This window comes from Molothrus aeneus, chromosome 5, assembly GCF_037042795.1.
Source record: "Molothrus aeneus isolate 106 chromosome 5, BPBGC_Maene_1.0, whole genome shotgun sequence".
NCBI lineage: Eukaryota > Metazoa > Chordata > Aves > Passeriformes > Icteridae > Molothrus > Molothrus aeneus.
In genome coordinates, this window is record NC_089650.1 from 27757421 (window position 1) to 27778153 (window position 20733).

Here is a 20733-nt window from a genome sequence, read left to right on the forward strand (position 1 = left end):
ACACATAAAGGTTTCTACAGGAATGCCACACAAGAGTTATGCAGCAGTACTGCATCCAGAGTAACTTCAGCCCAATACAGGAATGACTCAATCAAAATCCAACAGTCTTTTACTCTTTGTGTAGACTGATGAATCCATCCATGAATATGTTTCAGTAACATGTGGCTTACTTCATGGGTGTATAGAAGTCTTTCATTCACATTTGTTTTATGGAAGTTGAAGATTTTCTGAATACGTCTTTGATACACATGAAACTTGCTATTAAGATGTGTCAAAATGAAAAATGAAAACATATTTTAGAATGACCTTTAAGGTCTCACTCAAATATAAAATATGCAGTACTGTAAACTGCAGAATTGTGTAAGCTTGTTTAGGAAAAAAAGGCTACTGGTCTTGTTAGCATCAGGCAAACATAGGATATGTTTAATACATTTGTATAACAATAAATATAATTATTCCATACATAGGGATAGAAAAATAGCATTATTCATATAGGTATTGAGGAGTGAAGCACGAGAGACATTCAGGAACCGAGCAGAAGCCAATCAAAATTATGTCTTAGAATTTATTTTCTGTTATATTCTGTGACATGGATTTCATCACTTTCATCGCTTTGAGCTCAGCCAGTAAACAAGATTCAAAGGTACATGGAGTCTTATGCCTCTGAGCTTTTTATATCCACTGGCAAGTTCAAGAACTGATCAAAGTTTAAGCTCCCAACGTGGAATGAAATAAGAGCATCTAAAAACAGAGCCTCTGTTTTGTGGAGTGCTTTTTGCTTCCCAGGAAATGAAGGCACAAAGTATGCATTCCCACCAAACAACTTTATAAAACATAAGCCTCTATGTATTCCCATAGACATCATCTACCACACACTATTTAGTTTTCCTCCTTTTAGCTCTGGGCTAGTTCCATAGAAAGTCTGAAGAGCCCATAAATCTCTCTTCAGGCATCTAAGCCGACCTGTACATTAACATGTAGTTTATCAAACAGTACATTGGCAGACTGAAGCTACTGGTGTCCCCACATCCACATTATATGTGCTTCAGGGCTCATCCTTCAGATTAGACTTGCTCTGATGCCTTGAACCGAACATCTTCATTATGTGCATGATTCACAGCTGCTCCAAGGACTGGTCCTGGTTTGTTTGGACCCCCACTAGAGGGTAGAGCACATGTGAAAGTTTCTGCAGAAAAGCTTCTGGATGAATTGCACACAGATAAAAATTAGTACATGTGCACAAAAGCTGCTCTAAGCCAGGTCAATATGTATCAAGTGAGGCTGACCAAGAGTTAGTTTCAAAACTACACTACTGCCCTGAATCAACAAGTTCAAGCACATACAGCCTATCTCCAACATGGGACTGTCAACAGTCTTCTGATTTGAACATAAAACACATAAAATTGCACATAAAATAAAACTTATGCTGGTAAAAAAATTAGCTCAGAATTTCCTCTGTGTAAGTGAAACCAAATTCTACCTTCATCTTCAGCAGCAAAATTTGCCTTCATATGAGAAATGGACATACTCCATTGACAATGCCTTTCTGGAGGGTGGGAGCAAAACCCTGCTGAAAGGGCTGGTGTGGCTGCAATGCAGACATCTGCAGGGGAAGAGAAGGAGGGAGGGCTGATGGCCAGGAAACACATTGTCTTCCATGCTTCATGTTCTTTATTCTGTTGCTGGAGGTCCTCACTACTTCCACAACCCAACCTTCCTACCCCAGCACAAGGAGGACAGGGTGAAAGTGAGTGATCAGAGAAGTGCAGAATCATCCGTGCAAGCAGCAGGGTTATGGCTGACTGTTACTGGAACAAGAAAAAACACTTGGTCCTCTCTAAGGATGACAATATCTGGAAAATCACCAAATGTTGCAAGCCATTATACTCCTGCTTCTCTTAGCTTCAGGCACCTAGCCCTAAAACTACTACAGGGGTGTTGCCTGTTCTCCTTAACTTACTGTGTGATAAAATTCTGTGCTTTTTGGACTTCAAAAGTTGCCCTGCATAGAGATGACTCTGCTGTGAAAACAAGGCATAGGCAAAATGAACCTAAGGCACAGCTGATCCTGGCCAAGCAGTGTTGACCTGGAAACCAGGAGGAGAATTTAAATGCTGTACAAGATAATGAAATGAAAGCTCCAAATGTCCAACTCAGGCAACTCAATTTGTATTAACAGACAACAAAAATTGTCTGACACACATCACTGCCACTGTCAAGGAAGAATGGTGGATGCTAAAGGCCAGAGGTATAATAAAACAATTGTAACTGGAAGACTTGATGGAATGAAAGCTAAGGAAGAGAAAGACAGCATGGTTATTGAAATTTTGATTCTCAGGTTGAGAAGCAGCATTAGAAAAACTTACAATTTATCTGTGATTTTTTTTTTTTCGGTCAACTGCTGTAATATTTTATTGACTTACAGCCTTACTTAGACAGTAACAAGGAAAACACTAAAATATCATTCTTGGTATATTACTTTCTCTTTTTCCCAGTGCAATTAGCTTAGCACTTACAGATCTAACCCTGGCTAAAATGAAAAAAAAAAAGGGGAAAAAGTGAGAATGTTGTTAGCAAAGTGCTTAACACTGGCCTCAACTATTTTTATATTCCTTGTTTAAATTTTAAAGCAGTAAGGGATTAAGAACAAACACATGCATTTCTCCTCTTGTTTCGCTTGTGTGTAAGTAATTTTAAAGGTCAAGCATGACTTTTTTGGTCCCTGAAAAAGCTCTCTGCATTTTGAAAGTCAAAGAACATAGGCCAGATCATCAGCGAATATAAACTAGCAAAGTTTATCATAGTCAACACAGCAGGACAATTTACACTGGTTGAGATTCTGGCTGCTGTTTTGTAGCATTCCAGGAGGAAAACATTACAATGTTTTTTAAAGAAATATAACCTGAAAGAGGAGAGACAGATTTCCCTGTTTGAGTCTCTGCCAGAGGGAATGAACTCATAAGGAACATAAATCAAGAGAATGAAAACAGGCAGTTGAAGTCTAGTTCTGGTGATGACAAGTATATTATTTTTTAGGTTTCCAGTAGAAAGCCAGGCTCTGCTCTCTACTGAGGCACAAAGAGCACCATAGCTTGAGGATTCCATTAATTCCAGTAAGTATATTGATTTAGTCATTAGAAAAGAATCACATATGCCTCTGACACAAAAGTTTTCTTAAAATATTTTACAAGTCCTCTGGGTGTTCCCTGGACAGAAGAAACAAGTCAGCAGCCCAAAAATTCCAAGAATTAAATCAGGAGTCTCCCAAAGCTGACTTTAGAATATGGCACTAAATATACTGTTTTCTTAATAATGTTTGCCAAGTGTTTCATCTGGGACATCAGAGAGGAGCTTTGCAAATATTTTTTTTTTTTAACTATAATTCACTTCTCAGGTGTCTTTTTGCTGATTCCTGCCATGATGATGAAAAAAATGCAGAGTGATATCCCAGGTCTCTCCTTCCAAATATGCCGCTAGTGCAGATCCAAAGGATGCTTAGGACCTGATTCAAAAGGCAATCAAATCTATTATATACCTAATTAATAGAAAAAACAAAGACAATATTATTGGCCTCATCCTGTTTCCATGGAAGTCAAGGAAGTAAATTTTCAATGGCAACAACATCAAAAAGTAGTATTAAGTTTAAAATTCTTCAGGAATAAAACACAGAATCTCAAAATCACACAATCATAGAATGTTAGAACGGTTTGAATTGGAAGGGACCTTGAAGATCATCAAGTTCCAACCCCATGCTGTGGGCAGGGACATCTTCCACTTGACTAGGTTTCTCAAAGCTCCTAGCAGCTTGAAAGACTCTATGAATAAAAGTAGTAGCTCCCTATTAAAAATTTTTGCTATTAAAATCAGGCTTTTATTTTCTTTCCCAGTGTCTCACAAGGAGACATTTGATGCTCTAGGAGAAGGATTTTTGAATCTGCCTTTTTTTCTCTGTTCCCATGCTGTAATCACTGCAGAATTTAAAGAGCATATTCATGTGAGCATATTCACTTTATTTCCTAATTAGGAACAATTGGTATGTTCAGGTGATTATTTTTCTGAGTGTCTGAGAAGATATGATCCTTCTCAGACAGTCTGGTATCATGGGCTTAGGTTAAAACAAATATTTTCTTTCACCGTTTCTTTCCCATTTCAGTGCATGTAAATAATAGCTAGGGTACAGCCAGTTCTTAACTTATTTTTATAACAGACCAGTAATCCCAATTCAGCAATCTAATACAATAAACACTTCTGTGACTACTGTTAACAGAAGGTGAATAGCAATAGAGTAGTTACATAAGGATTAATCCCAATTAATAGGTGTTGAAAAGTTTAGGGACAAATACCAATCCTTCCTTCCTGGCTGTTTAAGAGATTTCTAATCCCAAATATAAGAGCAAGCATGGCCAAACATTAAGCTGCTGTACACTCCACATATAAGGACTCTTTCCTAGAACAAGCATGAGCAGGGTACTGGGATTTAGGCCACATGAATATAAACCCTCAATAGAATAATAGAATTCTTTAAAGCATCAGTTTTCAGTATTTTGCATTTTAAAAGTTCAAAGAATTTCTACACCAGGATCAAAGTATGGGATTCAACCTCAAATATATGAATATCAACACACAAGCAAGGTTTAGAACACATCAATTGAATGAGCTTTTGCAATAGAGCACTCTTTCTGTGCTCAGGAGGCATTTCAGATTTCATGAAGACATGCAAGGCAATTAATTTCTTCTGGTGCATTTATCTTACCGGATTCTGCTCTTTGACACCTGCTGTGGCAAAAATTCTTCCTCTGTGAAAATTTGTAAAATTATGGGGTTTAGCTTTGATTCCTGGGGATACTTGTTCTAAGGTGACAATTTTCCTATTCTCTGTTTTAACGCTGTTCAAAATCACTAATATATCTATGTAATAACTAATATACTTTAAATTTTTTGTTTGTAGTGAGTGATATATAATACTCTGACTGTATTAAAATGTTATATATACATACACAGGCAGGAGAACTTTGTTCTGAGTGAAGCATCTTTGTTCTATCGACTCCCTCAAGAAACATTAATACAAAGTGTCAGTATATAAGGAACCTCCAGAATCACAAAGCTTGAGTTATCTCTTTAAACCATATGCAGCGATTACAGCTGTTCTGGGATGCATTTTCCAGCCTATGAAATACTAAACCCAGAGCCATCCTGCTTTTATTAAAATATTTTTAGAATGCAAAAGGACTAAGAATCTGAGGAAATGCCAAATCAATATTTAGTTTTGCATTTGTTAGTGAGGACATTTTACCTCTTTATGCATCTGGTACATGGTAAATGAAAAAGAGAAGCAGTAGATGGACATATAATTAGACATTCAGTACAATTAATTCATCAAAGACACAGAAGTGTGGTTTCAACAGACACACTTATGTATACGTACCAGTTATTAAATTTTGGAACTTTGATACAATACAGGGTAATGGTCACATTTGCTGTAGGGAATTTTCTATCTTTAATTTAAAAGGAGACAGTGAAGAATTTTCTGATTTGCAAATTAAGCAACACGACCAGGGAAAACCCCTAAACTCAATTCTTCAGCATACAAGCAGACCTGAACTTAAGATGCCAGTCTAATTTGAATAGCTACCAGCCAAGGCCAGTTTCTACTACACATCAGAAAATGTGCTAGTGACTGCCACTGCCACCACCATTCCTGAAAGCCAAGTCCATCCTGTTTCCTTTTCTGTCCCATAATTAGAATTCTGTACTTGAGGCTGAAAATTAGAGACAATAAACCCATCTTTCTCCTTCACCTTCCACTTCCATTATCAAGGCTCTGAAAGCTTTAGGGCAGTTGCAGCTCTGCATGCACCCCTACAGAGCAGAACAGGTTCATTTCCAGGTTGCTCATGTTCAGCTAGCATTTTACCAGATTGTTAAAGTTTTCCAGGGGAATAACAGTCCCAGAAAAGGAACTGCATTTGTTGCAGCTTCTAATTTAGACAAACTTAGAGAGAGTTTCATGAGACAAAGGAAAACACATTTTTCTAGGCTTAATTGTTGATTTGCAGCATCCCTAGAGAAGATATTAAAATGTTTAACACGAATACAAGGAAAATGTACAATGAAAATGGGACATAGTAGGCAACCAGGCTGCTTTCATCTCCCTGTATAATTATTATAAACGTGCTTCCACACATCCTGTAGAAGTTCTGTGTGTCTGGAGACAGAGTGGAGCCTCCTTCCAGTATGCTAGTTCCCCTTGTATATAATTCCTTTTCTGCCAAGTAAGAAACCAAAAGACCTAAAGTGGTTACTGCATGCTCATGTGTGCACGGAATTCCAGAACTGAATACTGCCATTTGTCTCTTCCTAATTATCATGAATTCTTCCTTTATACATTCAATGGAGATTGGATTAACACAGCTATTCTGTTTAAAAATCAAACCTCAGCGTCGTCACTAGCAGTGCTCTAGTAGCTAAATTTATCGTATCTTATCTGGCTGAGGAATCTTTGCTGTGGTCCAGGATCATTAGTTAATGTCACAGCAGCCATTGAAATGGCAGAAGTTCATTATATTGTTATTGTTCATACCGCATAACACAATTCTAAACAGAAGGTCAAATTCTGATCATGTGACCATGTATATAAATAAAGAATATTTCCACTGAGTAAGATGAAATTGTTGGAATAGCTGGCCAAAGATCTAATTTATAATTGTGGCATTTACAGAAATAGCAATTAGAAATAAACGCATGGACACACATACAGTGACAAGAATATATAACACTATCTTGCTATAAAATTTGATTTCTCTTAAAAAGCAAATGGGAAAAGATAAAGACTATGACAGCATTTTGCAATAGTTTACAAGAAAATCCAATATCAAGCCTAAATTACTTGAAATAAAAACTTCATTTGGCAGAAGGAACTTTCCAATAGGATGAATATATTTTACTGTAAGCCATTTAGTTTAGTTTTGCAGTTTTTTCACTACTCCCTTAATCCAAGAGAACTGGTAATTATGATTTAGAATTGAGCACAGTCCTTTTTAATCCTGTACTTTGGCCAATGATTATTGAAGGCTTTTCTAAAAATGAACAGAGGTGATACCCATTTCTAAATCTGCCCATAACATTTTACCCTGGATAAGAGATAGGATCAGCTTCCAGCATCTTCTTAGTTCTTCAGTTTCTAGTACCCTTCCACCCTCTCAGAACATTGAAATAGGCAGGACTGCTTGAGGATACCTGAACATGTCTGAAACATCCAAAGCCTGGCAGATGTCATGCCTCCCCAGACAAAGGGAAAGCACAGAGAGAAGGGGTTTAGAAGGCTGAGGATCTAGTTTATGTCACAGCACCAGCAAAGGATAAGCCTCTCTTAATACGAAATATGGACACATTCTTACATGTTTTGAAAGATTACTTCTTGTTGGCATTACTGTCTAGTAAAGGACAAGCTTAAGATATTCCCAGCTCCTTCCAACACAATTTATTTCATTTCTAGCTTACCTTTCCTGTATGATTAGGTATTTATCCTGATTCACTGCATAGCAGCATATAACATGAAGAACTTAGAACACATACTGATCCTTACAGCAGCCAAGAGATGTGCCACTACCTTCTGCAGGCTAGGGAGAACACTCAGACTTTATTTCCTTTGTATCACTCGCTACATCCCACATAAAATCACATCAGGTGGTTTTATGGTAGAAAGAGCAACCAGAAGATTATAAAGGACATTGATGACAATGTTTGAGACAGAAATGCTTCTCATTGTAGAGGTGCATTACACAGCACTCTATCGAGGCTGTGTAAACTGGCTATTTGTAAAAACCAGATAGTAAAGAATTTCATGCACTAATATTCACCAGAAAGTTATGATTATTACCCTTCTGGCAGGAGAGCAAGAGATGGCATTCTTCTCCAGCTCTTGTCACCTATTATTCTTTCCTACCAGCACAACATATCATCCCCTCCATAGAATCATAGAAGCATTTAGGTTGGAAAAGAACTCTAAGATCATACCATTACTCCAGCACCACCATGTTCACCACTTAGCCATCACCCTGTGTCATATCCACACTTCTTTTAAGTACTTTCAGGGATGCTGACTCAATCACTTCCCCAAACAGCCTTCTCCAGTGCTTGTTTTCTGCTTTGGTGAAGAAATATTTCTCATATCCAATCTAACCCTCCCCTGGCACAACTTAAGGATATTTACTCTTACTCTATCACTTGCTACCTGGGAGAAAAGATCAACATCCCCCTGGCTGTACCCTCCTTTCAGGGAACAATAAGGTCTCATCTGAGCCTCCTTTTCTCCAGGCTAAACACCCCCAGATCACTCAAATGCTCCAGACTTTAACATCTCTGCCCTTCTCTGAACTTGCTCCAGCACCTCAATGTCTTTATTTCTCCAAAATAAACCTTCTCTACAGGTGTTCAAAATTAATAAACATTTCTTAAGACAGTATTAATAGAATTTTCACCCATTATTAAAGGTGAGAACTCAGGAGAGTCTCACACCTTGGCACTTCTGTATTGCTGCAGGGTGTATGGGGGGGCGGGGGGGGAACAATTACCTTATCTACATTTTCCACAGCTACAAGCTACAAGTGACTCTGAAATATTTAAAAGCTTGGATGATCCTACTTTATTTCCTTTACTAAGTTTTTTGTCCACTGAAAAATTTTATTCCAAATGCTGAAGAAAACCTCTGCTTTCCCTATTTGTGATTTTTGTCTTTTAGGATTGGACTTAGTATTTCATTTTACGAAGAAAAGAAATGTGTTGGGAAAGTAAATGTCTTAGAGAAGTTGAAGCTGGCAGCTCAAAGCTGTCTATTTGTCACTAGCTGCAGTATACAACTGTAGAGCTCCAGGATCACACACTGCCAAGGGAACAGCAACCAATTTCAGTGCCAGGGCTGGGAGGCAAGAAGTTGGCAAGGATACCCTCCTCCTTCTATACAAATGGATATACAGGGAAGCAGGGACAGCTAGGTCTAAGTCTGAGAAGAAGGAAGAGGAAAGGCCATTCAAGCACAGAGGGCCAAAGCTCCTGAGGAAAGGCTGACATTAGGAGCAGCAGAATTTGTTGAAAGAAATTTTTAGCTGCTGGCTCCCATCAGATTTAACCTTATCATTTCCAGTACCAGCCTGAAGTATGCTGTCTGCATCACTACATGAACTCCTTTCCTGTCTGACAGACAAAGCATGCCATCATTCAGCCTCTTTTTAAGAGAGTAAGCTATGATAAAAGGTAGAAAATGGAATTTATTTAAGTTGCGGTGTGATTTTCCTGTAAAAAAGCACTAAAAATGTTACATTATTAGTCTAGAGAAAATATAAATGGATATATGTTAGATGTGTAACGAACAATTAAGCACCAAAAGCATACTAAGTGCACTTCTGTAAATTCTACAATAGTTAAAGAACACAAAGTAACTAAATTATATTGAAAGGCAGTTGGATTAAAATAGAAAGGTATATATTTTACAAGATGAATAGTCAGCTTGTGAAATTGATAGCAATACAATAATTGAAGAATAACTTCACAAAATTTTAAGATGAAAATGAAGTGGATAACAAAAATAGTTTCATTGCATTTCCTCTCTTTTTCACTCATGCTTTCCTAACGCTTTCTGAAATAGCCCTTTACTAAATCTATGACTACAGAAGAAAATATGGAAAGCTACCTTTCTGAAAACAGTTGTCAGAGAGCATTGCATGATGAGATAAAAAGAAAGAAAGTGAAAGTCATTTAACACAGTCATCCAGAGCTGTAAACTCTGGGGAAAGGGTTGCGACATGATTTTTTCCTTATAACAATAATACTTAGAATTCATATTACTTCATAAATGAAAACAGACTGAACTACATTTACTTTTTTTTAACCACTTTTTAAAATGAGTGAATTACTTATTAAAGGTATTATATGAGTACATGTCACAGATCGAATGTGTTAAATGAGAACTACCACTCTAACACAAAATCTTAAGAAAGATGAACAGGAAAATACATCATCCTTTCAACGTACAGGTGGCATGTTTTCTATAAAATATGGTCATTAACCCCACATGAAATCCATCTGAGAAATGACTTAGGCTAATTCATGTATCACAGCTCTACATTTTGCATTATTTTCAAACTGAAAGGTGGGAGAAAAATGTCATCTTCACATTTCTTGATGACGTATCCTGTCAGATCTCAGGGCTTTGCATGGATTAGCACTGCCAACTTAATGAAAATGAAAGTCAAAGTAAAAGAGTTTAGTTCTGTATTTCCTTATGCTGTAAGCTGAACCATCAGTTTGGGTGATTTAAACTATTGGACAAAAAATTAATTTCAAACATTTCTTATCACTCTTACCAGACCTCTGTTTTGAACAGTGTCTCTCTAGAGCAGCACTGAAAACACCTGTGTGACAATGACTCTTTGTAAATGTAAAAAATCCTTAACTTTCTACCTTTCCTCTCTCTTTATCCTGCAAAGGATGTAGATTCACTGACTGGTCTCCCCATCCTACCTTCTTCAGCACTTTAGAAGCTTTAGCCAAGTGTTTCCTTGCAGTAATACAGGATGATGACCATTCCTCAGTGCACCATAACACCTTGTTGGTACAGCAAGACCTCATTCCTTCAGTGAGCTCCAAGAGCAGAGTACCTTAGTATGGGAGAGAATACTTCAGCATAAGGTAATTTCTGCATTCTTCCCCTTCTTCTTGTTAATAGAATGCTTTGATTGAATTTCCAAACCTCAAAACAGATGAAATTCCAGAATTAAGGTTGGCTTTTACAGCACAGGTGCTGTGGTTGGGTATTTCCTGAACATCTGTTTTACCAACCTTTTTTTTTTTTTTTTCAGTATAATTTGAAAATACTATTTATAGTGTTTGCACTAGAAGAGAAAGTCCAAACCACAGCTTTAGGCCTGGACACATTCTCTGGCCCCAGGGTAAGTGGCAGAGGATGGTTTGCATCCACACAGCAAAACTTTGTTCCTTCCCCAGAAACTGCCTGCTCGAAACAGGCCCTGGCTTGTACTCTTCCTCTGAGCTCAGGCCTGGAGATCACAATGCTGGCTGGACTGAACACATGCCAAAATGAGTGCTAAAAGTCAAGCTGCAGAGACCATTGCATGCCAGTACTTGAGCTCAGGCTTGGTCTCTGTTTCATTTATTAGTAACATATTGTCAGTAGGCTGAGGAGGAGGATCAAAAAGCAGTAGAGAAAGGAAAAAGCTATTTATGGTAAAGCATAACTTCAGCCCAAGAACAAACAGGTATAAATTAACAATGAATATATTAGGCTTCAAATTAAAAGATGGTTTCCAACCATGAGATGAGTCAAATTCTAAAGCAACATTCCCATATATGAACAAGAGCAAGAAGGTTAACTCATTTTATGCTGGAAATGGATAAATGTTCAAATCAAAGACTGAATGATGCAGCTCTTCTTGATGGCATGAATCTCAGCCTAGGAAGTCCTTCTACTACTACCTATGTTTTAATCCTTGCTACAGTCCTAACACAACCAGAATTTACAAAATTAAGAGAAAAGGGATGACATGATATGGCTGTGAGGTCACTCTACATAATACTGTACCTCCCCCTTCCTCCAGACTAAATGCATTTTAAGAAAAAAAGATGTCAATATGTCATTGAAGAGGAAAGTCTCAGCTTTCCCTGTAAACAGTGAATATTTACATCCAATACCACTTACACAGCATTTGTTTCCAAATGAACCCATTTTATTGTGAAACTCCCTAGGGCTGTAATTACTGTGACTAATATGATACAGACCAATGCAAATCAAGAGATGTAGGCAACAAATCTAGGAACAGAGATATTTATTTCTCACACATTTATCACTTCCAAATTACTGGAATCAAAATGTGAATATAACAAGGAGCTACATAATTATGGTACAAATTATAAACTGTTATTTTCTTTGAAAAAAGAATTGTACAAGCAAAGTAGCACCTTTTTTTGAGCTTGTATAGCCATAACACATTAGGCATGATCTCATGAGAGGCAGAAAACATGAATTTTAGATGTAATAAGCAGAGGTTGTCCTGTCCTGTAATAAACATCTAGTTGCACTGTAGTTGTTCAAAGGGATATATCAGTTTGAACCTGCCTACCTCCAATGTTGCCTGGCTTGGTGATTGTAGTGCATAATTATCTTATTTTTCTCACAAATTGGAAAATGAAGGAAATGCTAAGAAAGTGAAAAATCATGTGAATGTTGGGGAAATAATGGTTATTTAATACAGTAACTATAAGTCCTTGTCATTGCTGTAAGGCAGTGTGTTTTACACTCTCCTTGGATATGCTCCTTGGACGCTGTGGGCACATTAACTACAGCGCTCTGAAGAAATTGCTATCTGTAGAATACAATAACTGCTCTATTTTCATTCAACATCTCTGGGGACACCCCTCAGCAGATGACTGGTAAACTTCAGCAAGAGAATATTCTTCAGAGTTAGGGCTAATAACTGCATCTGCTGATCAGAGATTTGAGCACTACTCTCCAAAACTCTAACCAAACCCAACTCAAAAAACTCTGCAAGGAAGAGCAAATTGTCCTTGTGGGCTCAGTATACCATCATTTTAGAAAGAGAAAAATGGTGTTGATTGTACTCTGGTAAACTGAGCCATGCTGAACACTGTTGAACATAACCACTAGCAACTACCACAGCATGGTGTACACAGCCCAAGGCTTGGAAAACAGCTGATCTGTCCATCCTCAGGTATACTCCAGTCTCTTTTTAAATGCCAGGAATCAGAGTTGGATGGACAGCATTTATCCCTGTTACCTCCTCCACAACAGAAGGAAACAGAGGCACGCCCTGATCTTTCAGTAGCGCACACATAAGTAATTCTTCAAAAGACTAGTGTTTTTTAGTGCAATCCCAGATTCCGATCCCTCTTGGCACACACGTGAAGAAAACTCTGAGAGTTAAGACCAAAAAACCTTTGAAATGCTGCTGTCCTCTGATCTTGGAACTTTAGTGGCTGCAAAATTTTACGTGAGTTTCAAGGAGCTTCACATTTCTGCTAACATCTGTGAACATCGTGAGGGTCACTAGAAGCCAAAAGGGGATTGCCAAGGATCAGAAAACTTCAGCAGCATCAGCTTTTCCCAGGCTTTGTTCTTCAACTTTCTTTTCTTAGCTGAGAATCCACCCATAACAGTGAGATCTTCAGAGGCTAAAACTGTAGCATACTGAAAGAATAGTAGAAATAAGATTTCATGTAAGTCAGATAATGGTTACTTTTTACTATCTACAACTATATTTTACAGGCTCTGATTGAGTTTTAACAGCATCAGTGCAACTTCCTATTTTGGGCTTGTCTTCCTTGCCAAAAAATTTCTCTTAGTAAAACAGAGTATCCCTTGCATGCTAATTAAACTGTCATTTTACTGGAAAGTAAACCAGTAAAGACACTAATAGACAGAAGCACTTTTAAACTTCCAATAAAAGTCCATCATTCCTTTACTCCATCAGTATTTCAGACCAGGATCATACTCAAATAAACAAAGCCCACCTTCCTTCTACTGACAACAAAGACTACACTCTAGCTTTTTCTACCTGTCTCCATATCTGCTTCTGGGCAAATAAATCTCACACACAATCATGGAACTCCAGCCTCCTTCACTGGCACTTGAACAGATTTCTGATAGTTTGAAGCTCCCTGGCTCCACTCCAATGATGTACTGCTTGCTTCTTCTTTTTCCATTTAGATGGGTTTTGGAGAAGCATCGTAACGAGATACTGAGCTACTAATTCTGTCATTATAGTAAATAATTGAATTTCAATCTTTTTTTTTTCCTTTTGAGATATCTCTGTTCATCCAGAATATTGCATTTTCCCTCAGCTGGTGTTAAGATCTGATCGGTGAGAGATGTCCCTGCCTGAATTAAGGTACAAACATGCCAAAGTCATTAACACAGATTTGATTTATCAATGAATGTAAATTAGAGAGATAGAAAGAAACAGAAAAGAGGCATGGGGTGGGAGAAGAGAGAGACAGTTCAAGCAGAAAACAGTCACCACCCATGGATCCAATGAGTGTTTCTGTTTGTCCTTCTTCACCCTGGGCTTCTCTGTGGAGGGAGTTCTGAGGTCATTCAAAACTTCACTATTTGTATGTTTTAACAAACAAAGGAATACTCGTTGGCTACAAAATTCTCTCATTCTATTGGTTAAATTATTTCCTCACTTCTACAGTTGTTTAGTCCTGTGCTCAGTCTTTTTTTCTGAGTAAGTGGGTTTCTTGGGTTGATGGGCTGTGAGTCAGTGATTGCTACCTCCCCCTGCCAAAATTAACTTTTACCCAGTCTGAGCTGATTTCAGCACAGCTGCTGAGTTGGCTTTCCTTGTGGTCTGTAAGTTCCGCATTCTTTACGACCATTATCAGTGATAGATTCTTCTCCCCCAGCCTGTTAAGCTCCCCCTAGGTCTGAGATAAACTCATCTTTTTCTTATCTCTAGTTTCCTGTGGTGGCTTAATTTACAGTCTAAATTCCAAGCATCCACAAAGGCATATTCAGGGGGGTTTCAGTGGCTGTTGGTGGTCAGAGATGCCATCTGTCCCATAACTTGGGGTGATCTTTGTTTGGCCAGTGATATGTGTATGAGAAATTGCCTCTTTACACAGTTTGCCACAGAGGGAATTTTTGTCCAGATGCATTAACCAGGATCTCATCTCCACCAGGCCTGGAGTCAGTGCCATCCTGTTGTTTTGATCTGTGCTTATCTCATGGCAAAGTCCTCCTGTGGCCCTAACAGCGTTTGAGACAGACAACTGTGCTCTTTAAGACCTTACAGCTATCTACCAACCACTCTGCCAAATGAACTATGATTTTACCATATAATAACTTAATTATCCTTAAAATCTGAGTCTGCATTAATATATTATGAAGAATCAGTTGCATGGAAACCACTTCTTGTAAATCAATCTTTAGAGGCAGGTCATGTGAGTGAAAAAAATACACCTGAATCCTGTGCTCTTATGGTGCTCAATGAGATAAAAAGTGGCTCTATGGTGGTGTGCACATCCCTGTGAAGTGAGTATTGATTGAGTCATTTGTTCACTTACTGACCAGTGATATTGAATATCAGCAGAAGTTCCCTGCCACTTGTATAGAGCACAAAAGATGTACAATGCTTAGAATAAACTAACAGTTCCTTTGGTAAAGTTGAACATAAGGCTCAATTAAAAATTCAAAATATGTGCTTTGACAGAATATTAAATATTGGTTTTGGTTGTGCTCTGAAATTAGAATGTACAAGTTCACAATCACAGAATAACACCTAGAACATTTTGTGGTATCAAAGATAAAAGACTGCTTAGGGAGATAGTTATCCCAATGTATTTCCTCAGTGTCAAAGAAATTAATGTAACTTTCTGTAAATCTTGCAAGGTTTGTCTTTTCTGTAGAAAGTCATTCCACTACAATCACATACTCCTGTAAATAAAACCTAAAGAAGTTTGAGGCCATCTTTTGAGTTTCTTGGCTCTACATACCTCAATTTTAAATATAATTTTTTCAATTCTGTGTGTCTGAAGTAGGTTAGGAATGTGTGTACTTACTCTGTCCTTAAAAAAGACTGGTGAGAGGGGATTTTACTGAGCTGATGCTACAGGCCAGGTCTCTGTGACAGCAAAGCGCCCACATGCTCAGTCTGTAACCGATTAGATGGGATTAGTGTGCTGTCTTTCTAATGCTCACACACTGGTGTTTGCCTCCACAGCTTAAATGGTTTCATAGGAGAAATTTTTTCAATTTTCCAAGTTGACACACAACACTTTTTAATCCAGCAATCTCAGCGGCCGAGGCTGGATGTCATCCTGCATATTCCCAAATTCCAGCTGTTCCAGCCAGCAGCCAAGCTAGCAACAGAATGAGTGCAGAGCTGAAGCTATGGAAAGCACAGCAGATATTCCACAAAATTACAGAATAAAAAAACCATTTAAGAGCCATTTAACAGCCATTTCTCAGCTGGTAAAGATGGTGAGGCTTTTCCATTCATGTTAGACTGGAAAGGCTTAATTCTCAGTTGCTGGTATTTCCATACAGGTCGAACAGTATTCCTGGTGAGGACAATCCTGCTGAATGGGTGGAACTAAATCCTGTGAAGAGCTGGGATAACTAGCACTGTTTTCCATATCTTCCCTGTGAAGGAACAGGTTTGCACAAAACTATGACAGGGCCTGTGTGCACCCCCAAGCATTAAGAAATGCAAATAAGGTAGGCCATAGAAGACTAAATGTGGTTTGCAGTTGGCGTTGGAAAGCTACCAGTCAATGTACTAACCAGTCTATGGCTAATCACTTCTCACCCTTGGGAAATCAAAAGTTGGTACTATGTTGGAAATGGGCAAGACTAATAAAAACATGCTTACCTATGGGATACAGCCACAAGATATTAATGAGTTTAAACTATTAAATTCTGAACTTCATAGAAAAGTCTTCCCAAACCAAACTGAGAACAGACAGTGTTAGCAGTAATACACTTGAAAATTGCAAACACAAAAGAAAGAGATGAAAAGGGCACTACTTCACTATAGTTGGGATTAAACACAAGGGCAGGTTCAAATAGTCAGATTGGGAAAGGAGAGAAAAGGTGCATGATGCCAGGGTGGTAAAGAAACTTAATTATGCCCAAGAGTGTTATTCACTCTGCACAGTTACCAATAATGCAACTGGATACAGGGCATCCACAAAATTTTTCCTGTCATGACTAATGGTGAACTGTGATAGAGTTCAACACAGAGAAAGACCAGAAGCGTTTTCCATAAGGCTGGTAACTGCTGCGAGAGACTGCTCTTTCACACTTTCCAGGCCTTCTCTGCAGGAGACTAAACTGGTCATCTGTTCTATGGAGAAAATATGCCATAAAATTTTAATTTCCTGGCCCTATTTAGTTAAATGTGTAGACAGTGAAAGTGATTTGGTTGATCACTGCTAGATGATACACAAACCGCCCTTTCAGTGACTGAGGTCCTTGATTTCTTTTGTTGTTACAGGCTTCCTCCCTTTCACTGCTTACCTATTGCTTTAAAGGAAGAGACTATTTCTATATGCATATAAAAGTCTGACAAATTCAGCTCAGTAACAATCATGAAATGCAAAAAAAACTGACAAAAAGGGAATGAATCCATCAGTATTGTCATGCTGTAAAAGAAAATTATTGACCCATTTTCCTGGATTTGATGCAGAAGCAAAATGATATTAGATTTTTATCTGCAAAATTATATTAGATGTTTATCCAAATACATAGCAAAGTTGGGGATGAGTTCAAAACCTTTCTGTACCTGAACAGCTCACCTTTACTTTGGCAGAAATCAAGACTTTACAAAAACTTATCATTAATTCCAGGCAAATATTAGACTGACTTTCTAATGAAATCTCTTATTGTACACTCTGATCATGCCTAATCTCCTTTAGGAAATGACCATGGACTGGGTCAGACTATTCTTCCTTCACTTTAATGTTCTTTAAATTTCCACCTGGTATGGCTGTTTCAGGAGATACTAGTTCCATAAACTGCTCTGCATTCCATTTAATTCACACCCAAAATTTAATTCGTATTAACCTTGGGAGCTGCGTTCTCTAAAGAGGACTAAAATTCTGTGGCTACTGCTGTGATGGATTGGCCAGAAGACTCCAAGCAGTGAGTCAAGTCGCTTTTCCACACCCAACACTAATGCATTATTTACACGGGACGATGCAAATTCTAACAGCATGTAAAAAAGACCCGCAGGATCACCTTTGAAGAAGCGTTAGGAGGCACTGCTCAACAATTTTTTCTGTGTCTGGAGCAGGTTACAGGAGTTTCTAAGCTCCAGCTGAAATGCTTATCCCAGTGCTTAACCTGCATTCACCGAGTATGGGAAAGCAGCCCCGGAATGGCAATGACAAGCCCAGGGCTGCCACCTCGGCCGTGCGCGCCGCAGCAGCGGCTGCTCCGCTGGGAGCACCGGGCACCGGCTGGGAGCCCCGCCAGCCTCCGAGCCCGCTGCCCTCCCCGCCGCGGGCCGAGCCGGCGCCCGGCGGCGGGTTCAGCCGGGGGCACCCCCCTTTTCCCCAGCGAGGGTGGGGGGACCCAACCCAAGGACTGGGCTCGGCGCCCGCAGCCCGGCTGACCTCAAGTGCCGCGGCGGCGTGCGGCTTCCCCGCACGCTGCCAGAGCCCACTCGGGCAGGGCCGGCGACCCCCGCCCCGCTTCCCGCGGTCGGCTGGGATCGCCTGTCCGGGCACCGCGGACGCCCCGGCACCGGCCGGGAGGAGCCCTCTGCACCCAGCCCCGGGGCCGGTAGCCAGCGCCCCCCGCCCCACATGCCCACACCCCCTCCGCATCCCCGCCCGCCCGCGGCCCCGCTCCCCTCCGGCGCTGGCGAGGGGCAGGCTCGGCTTGTTCCTGCCTCCAACTTGCCCCGAGTTAACTCGGGTTTCCCCCGCCCCGCAGGGTCTGCCTGGGCTCCCGGTCCTCCGGGAGGGCGGGAGGGAGGGGAAAGGCGTGTCCTGCCTGGGCTGCCGCCGCCGCCGCGGTTGGAGGCAGATCGGAGATATAAAAGACCTGGCCGGGGGCCGGCGGTGGCTTCAGTGAGCGCGGACGCTCAGGCCGTGGGGAGGGGGCGCAGCGGGGCGCGCGGAGCAGCGGCGGGACGGGCGGAGGCAGCGCGGGGCTCGCCGTGGGCAACCCCAATGCGTGGACTATCGGCTGCTGCATTATGCTGGAGCTACAGTTCCGCTGAAGGGAGTTTGCACACGGCCGGCTGGGCTGGACTGCAGCGCTGCCGTTCCTTATGAAGAAGGCACAAGTGAGTGCGGCCCGGCGGCGGCGGGGGTACCCACCTGCCCGCGGGCGGGGCTGCCCCGCGGCTCCCGGCGGAGCGGGGCCGGGACCGGGGCTGCGGCGGCGGGCGCGGAGGGGGCGGCGGGCCGGGGCAGCCGCCGGGCGGGCAGTGCGCGTCCGCGGGGGCGGCGGCTCCCAGGCTGTCCGAGAGGCGGGGGGGGGGACCCGCCGGGGGATGGGAGCCGCTGCCGCCGGGGAACGGGTTGGGGGAGCGAGGTGAGGGGGAGAGAAAAAAAATACCGCCCGTTCTTGCCCTCGGCGTTCCGCAGCCCGTGGAAAAGTTGCAGCAAACAGCCGGACTAGCGGCCGAGCCTTGGGAGATCTCGGAAGGCACTGGGAAAAATTGCCATAGTAAATCAGTTGTCTGTGTTTCCCTGACGAGTGCGAGAACATGAAATAATCGGGGGCAGCAGTGCAGTGGCTGCGGTTCCCGGTGTCTCCCCGCACGCCGCTCCAGCGTGCGGCGCCGGGCGGGTGCTGTGGGAACCCCGGCATTTCGCCCTTCGTCCACCCGCATCCCTCCGGGAAGTGCCGCTCAGTGCCGCTGCGGGGGCCCTTGCCATTATCTCTGCAGGTTCTGTAGAGATTTCAGTCACTATGCTGTGCGTTTTTTAGAAGGAAGCAAGGGACAGACATGAGTGGAAAATTGTAACAAGAAGTGGCTCAAGGAAACTCTAACGGGAGAAAGTTAAAGGCTGGACTTCGCAAGGTGCCGATAGCCTCAATCCGGGCAGACCCCAGCGAGAGCCAGGACTGCTCCGGGAGAGAACAATGCGTGAACACGCACACCGCTGTCTCTTCGCTGGGGGCTTTTCCTACCTCCTACATTGCTGCGTTAGAAGCGAGATACTTTTTGCCTTCGTCTGTTTCTTGGCAATTGCTGGGTCACCTACACACCAGTGAAGACACTTCAGAAGTCACTGGAAAAGACATAAAACATATTTTAAAAAAAGATCTTACCAAAGCATTTTGGGTAGTTAAATAATTTTTCAAGAGATGAGAGGAATTAGAAATACTCACATTCTGAAATATTTAAATCTCACCTGACTGAAGCACTGGAGAATGTACCCATGTTTAAGAACTTAAAACTTGGAGACTTAATTTTTGTGATTCTGAAGTACACTGGGGTTTTATCTTAAGTTATCAGCTCTGAATTTTAGCAATGTGTATCCATTGCTGTTATTCACATTAGATTACTATAGATGCCTTGAACAAAGATGTTTGAGACCCTGTGTACACAATTCTTTAAATGTACTGAATAGATTATTAATTGTGAAGGGTCTCTTAAAGTCTGAGAGCCATGTTTGTGTTTACGAATGAAGATTTATGAGTGGAAGCAGTGAAGCATTTTATTACATTTGAACTGTAAACTTATAAAAATCAACAGACTACTTTTGCAAATTCAGAGCAAAGCAGGAACAATCCATCTCTCCCAGTAAACTGGGAAAGACAGGCAGTCTTGGCATTCAGGACCATATGGCTTGACTCAGGGGCTCACAAGCTGTAGCCTGTGGAACAGCTTCTTGTCATGGTGGTGAAGCATCTGTCAGCCTTCAAGCAGTTATGCTTTCTGCTTTTTGGAGGCACTGATAGACTCCTAGTTCTCCAAAGGCTTGTTTCCTGTATTTTAAGGAGTAGCAAACAAATGTGATACCAAACCATTAATCATTCCAAGGGGATCAGAGCAGGACATACTTCAAGAAGACTTACCATTTATACCATGAAGGCCCTGCGCAAAGAGAGCGAGCAAGTGAAATGGGTACAAGGAAGAGAACTTAAGCACATGAGGGCACTCGACACATTACAAAGTAAATCTTAATCTATATGCTCTCTATGGCTACTTCAGTCATTGTCTAGACTGGTAACTGTCGTAA

The 20733-nt window shown here is 41.0% G+C and overlaps 1 protein-coding gene across 1 annotated transcript in view; it reads left to right on the forward strand.

Moving 5' to 3' along the window:
* Positions 1 to 18677: 18677 nt before the first annotated feature.
* Positions 18678 to 20733, forward strand: part of KITLG (KIT ligand) — a 56081-nt gene continuing 54025 nt past the window's right edge. Inside the window, exon 1 of the mRNA XM_066549686.1 lies at positions 18678 to 18824. Coding sequence (XP_066405783.1) covers positions 18810 to 18824 — 15 coding nt within the window. The 5' untranslated portion in view covers positions 18678 to 18809. The remainder of the gene's footprint in view (positions 18825 to 20733) is intronic.